General features: G+C 49.3%; 2 protein-coding genes across 2 annotated transcripts; one reads left to right on the forward strand and one right to left on the reverse strand.

Moving 5' to 3' along the window:
• Nucleotides 1-1,036: 1,036 nt before the first annotated feature.
• Nucleotides 1,037-4,647, reverse strand: GLOTRDRAFT_51035 (uncharacterized protein; the record flags this gene model as incomplete). The annotated part of the gene is made up of 10 exons (XM_007873253.1): nucleotides 1,037-1,624; nucleotides 1,674-1,844; nucleotides 1,903-2,105; nucleotides 2,163-2,565; nucleotides 2,630-3,256; nucleotides 3,319-3,535; nucleotides 3,591-3,852; nucleotides 3,912-4,032; nucleotides 4,076-4,360; nucleotides 4,414-4,647. The coding sequence occupies 10 exons, from the start codon at nucleotides 4,645-4,647 to the stop codon at nucleotides 1,037-1,039; spliced, it is 3,111 nt and encodes a 1,036-aa protein (XP_007871444.1).
• A 1,012-nt stretch (nucleotides 4,648-5,659) lies between these two features.
• Nucleotides 5,660-7,128, forward strand: GLOTRDRAFT_134256 (uncharacterized protein; the record flags this gene model as incomplete). Its single annotated transcript, XM_007873254.1, has 7 exons — nucleotides 5,660-6,034; nucleotides 6,087-6,200; nucleotides 6,262-6,348; nucleotides 6,415-6,543; nucleotides 6,612-6,734; nucleotides 6,794-6,933; nucleotides 6,990-7,128. 7 exons carry the CDS (start codon nucleotides 5,660-5,662, stop codon nucleotides 7,126-7,128), a joined length of 1,107 nt encoding a protein of 368 aa, XP_007871445.1.
• Nucleotides 7,129-7,363: the final 235 nt, after the last annotated feature.

Consider the following 7,363-nt stretch of genomic DNA (forward strand, 5'->3'; position numbering starts at 1 on the left):
CTCAGATACAGGGCTATATGGATAATATCTACAATAAGAAGCACTATTATAGTCTATATAGTGCTCTATATTAGTAATAAAGCAGTATTCTTCAGAGTCCTCAGGCATTACAGCAGCTGGCTGGTAAAGAATTAAAAGGGTAGACTTCAGAGAATCTCTTGACAGCCTCCAATAGTGCAGTAATCTTTGCAGATCCTATCTTCCGGAATTGAGTCTTCTGTCCTCGAGAACGCCCTATCCAGGGCCTATCCATGACGAGGAAGCCCAGCAGATCAATCAAGCAGCCCAGAATAGCTGCGAGACCAGCCAGAAGTGATGCGTCACCGTAAAAACACGTCCCGACGCGTCGCGACGCGCTCGTTCAACGCGTCTCGGCACTTGCCGAGCAGGCTCATTGGGCTGCACGTCGTTGTGGTGCAAACTGTGGATTCCACACAGCACCACAATTCCCAGAAAAATCATATAATATTCTTTTATGAACGAAAAATGACATCCTTCCCGTCCTTTTTTCCGATTTGTACTTCGTGTGTGTGTTTCTGTGCTAAATAGCCCTCATAATTGACCGGTTTTCTACCTTCAAGGCCAAAATCGCAAAATTGGACGGGAAGAATAGATTCTTCGCTATACAAAAGAATATCTACAATTTGTTTCCCGATTTTAAAGTAGCTACACCGCCAACTTGGGAACATGTCATGTCCAGATTTGGACATCAGGTTCATTTCATGGGCCACAATGACCTCGAGTCGTCGTGGCATGCCGGCGGCACCCACAACTCCGGCAAACGTTGATCTAATCGTGTCGCGTAGATACTATTGATAATGCATCCTTCTGCCTGCGATGTCTCTGACTCCCTGATAACAAGATCATGATCTGATCTTGACTCTATATCTTCCCGATGTAGTCGCTAGGTGGTGAGCCCATATTGTCAGCCCAGCTGGGCTCGACGTTACCGATAGAACTTGAGTGCAATAGTCGAGTAAGGTATTGATGGTGGTGTATGGTCACATCTGCATTTACAGTATACATCCGTGCTCTGCTAACTGAGCCTACGTCTTTTTCGACTCGTATACCCTCCTCCCCCTGCCACGCCATTGTTGCAATCCCAACCTTCATTGTCCTCATCAGGGCCATCGTTCTCGCTGACACCTTCAGGTTCTCCTTCATCTTTGCTGACATCTTCAGGGTCATCCTTGTCCTCATCGACACCTTCACCGTCGCTTCCACCGGTCTCAGCCAACTGCACATCTTTGGTTACCGCAGTTGGACCGCTTGCTGCAGCCTTCGCAAGCTTTGCCTCTGTTTTCTTGACTTCTCGTGCTCTCCGCTGGCTTTCCCGCCTTGCAGTCTGCGTGGAATGTAGCGACTGTGCCAATTCCGCATGTTTCTTTTCCCGATCCGAGACTGCAGGTATCGGCGCTGTCAGGTGTCGAGGAAGGGCACGCCGAATTAGATGTGCATTGTGGAATGCGTGAGTGTTTATAATGTAATTTTCGTCATCTTCATGCGCGATGGCAGCATCAAATATACCACATTCAAGGCGCTCCTGCTTGCGAGGGCATAGTGCACTGGCTGTGCACCCTGCCGTGTGACAGTCGTGTTGCACATTGACCGCAAAGTCAATTTCCTGCCATAAAACAGTGAATATACGTCGTAGTGAGTGTAACATAACCTACATCAGGCCTGACGCAGATATAGGTTATCTCGCCCATCCTCCGAGTCAAGGTAGGCATTCCAAAGATTGGGTGACGAGACGAGCCAACCGTGAATTGGTCAAGTACTACAATCGACGTACGAGACTCCGCATCTGTGAGTATCTCGATGATCTTCCCTATAACGAGGGAATTCTAGGGGCCATGTATCAAAAGATTTATTAGGCTATCCAAGTCACAAGTATGCACTTACAGTAACAGGTGAGTGCCCAAATATCCATGCTCCAGCAGGGCACCGCTCTGAGGTACGTGAGACGGCGTACAAGCAGGGATTCCAAGTTCGGCCCAAACCAGCAAAGCTTGCATGGTTCACGGCACGCGAAGCGTAGGTCTTATCCCAGCTAACAGTCGGGCGTTGACGCGTATGTCTCACAAATGGTGCGATGCGCACTGTACCTGTCAGTCTGAGTGAGTTCCTCCCTCGTGGTTTCGTCTGCCAGTAGTATATCATACCCGGAGTCAGTTTATCCTCCTCCGTCCACCCTATCTGACGCTGTAGGATCGGGTTTTGCTTCAGGAAATCCCGTACTTCGGGCCCAGCACATTCCCATACTTCATTGTCCTCAGGTGAGCGCCAGTATCCGCCAAGTATGCGGTGCTTGAAGCTCTCGAGACCACCGAGATCAATTGCAATATCACGACTTGGTGCAAGATGGTTGGAGTAAATGGAACTGTTTCGGAATACAGCATTATAGGATTCAAACATTTCCACCAATGCGCCGAGAATCGGTCCAAGTCGGCGAATATCCTCGGCTAGGTGAGGTAGAAGGTGAAGTTTTGCTTTACTAACTATCTTCTTCGCGTCAATCATGCTAAAAAGGTCGAGTACGTTGCCTATGGCAACATCCAGATCATGCTGATGAAGCAAAAAGACATCGTGAGTGAGTCTCGGAACGCTCAGCTGTACTGATTGTTCATACCAGGTACTGCTCCATGCAGTCAATCTCGGGGAACCACAGCAGTGCGTTCAGTTCACCCGAGGCTTTCCACAACGAGAATTGCAAGGGTCCAACCAAGTCATGGACATGAAAGCAGCTTGTTTGCGCAACGGTTTTGAGCTGGCGGCCAATCAAGGAGTTGGCGAACTGCATTATGTAGTCCGCCCATATCGCATGTAAGTTAAGGCCCAAAGGGTTTGTTGCTTGGAGCCGGACAGCATATAACTTCTTCTGTGAGTCATTCCAGGTTGAGTGGGACATATACCAGATATATTTCACCGTTCCGAGCAGGATGGTGTGGAGGATTTCGACAGGGGTATCTTTGCTTGGGTCAAATCCGCGGATGGTGAGATATGGGTTGATGATTGAATCTCGGTGGCTTGCGACCCACTCCTCAAGTGTACGTCGGATCTCTTGAGGCTTTTTGCCATCGGCTTTCATTTTGCGGGCCCGCTCAATCAGGTCCTCAATCCAGTACTGTGTGTACATGTCCTTCACACCCGTCGAGGTCTGCAGTCTATCCACACTTGCTGCATTTCCGGTGCAGGCAGCGAGAAGCTGCTTGTCCACCTCCCTTAATGTTGCTGCCGCTGACCGTGGTTCTCCAGGCTGCAATTGTAGTATTGATCGGTGTTGCTGCCAGTAGTAGTGTATGTGACAGGTTTGCCCACCTTAAATAAAGCCTTGTATCCGTCCTCACTTTCCTTCTCAATCCCCGTTCCCCCAACGTTGCACTTGCGGCAGTAATAGTTTCCCTTTACGCCGATATGACCGCAAATCTCGCTTTGCAGCGGATTATCACCTGGGCCCGTATTAGTGAATAGTCGGAACCTCACTGCTTCACCAGTAAGTGCGTCATATGATCTAACAGGCTGCTTGTGTGTTGATCTGACGATTAACCCAGATTTTAGCCACTAATTCAGTGTACAGGCACAGCACATACTCAACAACATCCTTAAACGCCTGGAATTGCTCCGGGGGGGACGCATGCTGCGAAGTAGACACAAAATGTACATGTATCTCCTGCTGTAGGAGATGCCGTGGCAGATTTCGGTGCGTTATGCAAGCATTTATGTGTTTATTGTATGATTTGGAGCGATTTCCCGACACGTCGTCGGACCAGTAGTCCACAAAACTTGAGTAAAGCGGATCACCGCAAGCAAGCTCTCGTAAACGGTTTGGCATCTCTCTCAATGAAGGTGAGCCTGCCAAACCCATAGTTTCATAATCAAGTGGTTAGTGCTACCTCCAAGACATCAATAACTACCGCACTCACTGGCGCACTTTGGAATGGCTCCAAAGGTTTTCAGCTCGGGGTAAGTCACTTCCAGCATTGTGGCTTCAATTAGCACAGGGGCAGTATCATCGACGGTATATGTGTCGGCCTGCACTGGTAAGTTGTCTACTTGATTCGTGACATTGCAAAACACTCACCCCATCATTCAGGGGAATCAGGCGATAGGAATCTGCTACGATAGCCCGATCCCTTTCCCTCTCGAGCCAGCGAATCGGAATAATATATTCACCGTTCTTCATTCTAGCTATTTCATTCACATAGTAATGCCGCCCCCCTCCAGCATCATACATCGGTGAGAGTATGTCGAGGTCCATCTCCTTATGGAGCTTCTCGGCATGCCACCACTCAGATATGGGACCGTCTGGGATTACTGGATATGTTCTGATTTCTTTCCGGACCGATGGATTTGCCCAGTCCTAATAGTGCTGGGTGAGTTCCCGTCTCATGGCTTCAGCAGTCTGACACTGACCTTTGCAATGTAGTCCGTCGGGTCGTTGTAAAAGAATATGTTACTCTTTGCGCTTTTGTACTGTTGTGTAGGTACACCACAGCGCTTCCGGAGGCTTGCTTGAACCTTTCGCAGATAATCAAATGATGGGACATCTCGAGCTCCGGCATGCTTCAAGACCCAGATAAATACTCGCATAAGCGAGCTGGACACTTTAAGTCGCGGGAGATTGTCCAACATATCCAGTAAAAACATCTGCAGTATACTTGGTAAGCTGATGTCTTAACCTCACGATGCGAGCAGAAGTCTTACAGTCTTATTAGCATATGGGTACCATGCGCCGTCCTTCCGCGGCGGAGGGATAGCAAACTCCCGCTGGTGGATCTCATCGATGGTCAAGGCTTCCTCGTCGACTGTATAAAGGTACGATGTGTTTAGAATTGATATTGCTTTGAGGTGTAGAGCACGAACCAGTGTTCTGCAGTATGTCAGCCAGTATGTCGTCTTCATCCTCCTGTAGATCCCACTGATCTTGACCATCCATCAGGTCCTGTGCGTTGAGATTGCGTAGCCCCATCGAAATTTTGTCCAGCGCTTCATTAAGCATATGCCGCTCCTCATGTGCTGGGTCGATGCCACATGAAAAGTCAGCACCGTTTGCTTCATAATCGACCCACATCTCCTGCTCAGCAGCAGTCTGCTCACGAATTGCCCTCTGAGTGCTGTGAATACGCATCGCTGGTATCCTGAGATTGGCTTGGTGCTCATTGTCGCGCTCAGCCTGTAATGCACTCTCTCCCTCGGTACGTGCTTTGTCAAGCTCAGCCTGTTGTGCACGCCGGAGATCTGATGCTTCCAATGAGGCTCGATGGGTATCCGACTTCAAGTGCTTGCGGGCACCCTCTCGAGTAACCCACTGACGATTCTCTGGCAGAAGTGGTGCACATATTTTGCACCGAAACCGCTTCTCAATTTTGTGAGCTTTCTTTTCTTCAGACTCCTCGAAACCTTGGGATAGTAAGGTATTAAAATACTATTCTGTAAGCCACACGGGCAACTGCGCTCACATTCTGGTAAAGGTAATGCTGGAGGCATGCTTTGCAAGCTGTAAGTGCTGGTATTAGATGAATGCGCTGTTCGGTAAGTGGTATTCCTTTGTGGCCACATTGGCAGTGCCACCACAGGTGGCAAATAAAGCACGCGCTGCGAGTGCGTACTTGCGACGCGTCTTTCCTCTTCCCATCGTGGTCGCCTCTCCAGATACGACATGGCTGCAAACAGCACTCCCGCACCTTCCGACGTAGACGATGAGATTAATGCTTTCATGGAAGCTGACTCCCCAAACGTTAGTCCCCTGCCACAGCGCGTCCTGAAACGCGCTCGGTTAACCACTGACGATGGCATGAGTGGCACTGAGGATGGTGGTAGCGAGGGTGTCACCTCTGGCAGCATGACACCTTCGGGAATGCCTGCTACCGATATAGTTCAAGCTGGCTCGCTCGAGTCACATATTGTGGCTTTGCAGGCTAGCCACAACCGTGACAATGGTAGCTCTGCCAGGGTAGCGGACTTCGTCAAGAAGGAGGGAAAGCGAATGAAACTATCCGCTGAAGGAGTCTCATTCTGCCAGACATGGGCCACGGTGAGCACTACCCTGTTTTCATTGGATGGTTCTGAGCGCAGTTGGAATACAGCGACCCCCGAGTGAGCGGGACGCGCTGATCATGCTTAAGCTTCAAGCATTAACTGAGAAGGTCAACGAAATTGTGAAGGCACAACCCAAGTATGAAATCACGGATGATTTCAAGGTAAGAATACAATAAATGTGACGATTATGTCTGACATTGAGTGGCCACATGCTCTCAACAGAAAAACATTGAGAAACATGCGACAGCGACATTGCTCTCAAGTCGACTGTCTCACTACAAGGGTTCGGTGCCATGTTCTGCCACAGAGGTAAGCCGATTAGACAGGCGGTCTCTCGATGTCTCATTGTTGATTCTCTTGAATGTGGCATGCCAGAACCTCCTCAAGAAGTACTGTGCAAACGACTTGCCGGCGAATTACGACCGCAATGTTGCAGACAGCACGAAAGTCCGCAATGCAATTCAGACAAGCCAGACTCAAACACGCTCCAAGTGGAAGAAGCTGGTGGGTGATCTCTGCTCGTAATGTGTGCCGCTTCTGATCTGGGCATGTTCCTTGCCTCTTCCCTCCAGATCCGTGGCAGCCTTCAGCACGAGGATAAGGGAGACTGCCCCGATATATATACGTTGACCAAGACTATTGTGGACGGCCAGTGCGCCATAACTCCTGCGGTATGCGCACGGGTGGCTCTTATGGTACGTCTCGGATCTGTGCTACAGAATCAAAGCTTTATTCTTATAGCTCTACATGACAGAGAAAGGTGTATGCTACGAAGGGGAAGGAGGACGAACACAATTACTGGAGCCACGTCGACCGCACTCTCGCTTCAATGAGAGACAAGGCCAAAACACTGGGGGAAGGCGACGGTAAGAAAGCTCAACACAAGCTGAACAAGTGAGCCACTTCTTGTGACTGTTCTCGATGTGGCTCTGATCGCGTTTGACTTGCAGGGCTATGACACATATTCTCGATACCGACCGTGACACGTACGGCAGGCAGAAGGAGGACCAAACTGAGCAGGATGAACAGGAGGGCTATCAGGAAGAGGTTGACGAGTATCTTTCGAAGGGCGGGGTGACGGAATTGTAACATTCCACTGTTTTATTTCACCATTCTTTTGAGTTGTGTCCCATGTATAGTACTATATCTACAGCAGAAGAAAATCACATTTGTATCACACCTGAGCTTTACGAGGCCTGGATGAACCGGAGCTACAGCCATGTATCTGTGATGTATGGCTGGGCTATCCCACAGCTGCACAAAACCTATTTACATGGTTAATGACTACGTAACTCGCATGTACCTACGTATGTGATTCCAACAT

This window comes from Gloeophyllum trabeum (assembly GCF_000344685.1).
Source record: "Gloeophyllum trabeum ATCC 11539 unplaced genomic scaffold GLOTRscaffold_00066, whole genome shotgun sequence".
NCBI classification, from domain to species: Eukaryota; Fungi; Basidiomycota; class Agaricomycetes; order Gloeophyllales; family Gloeophyllaceae; genus Gloeophyllum; species Gloeophyllum trabeum.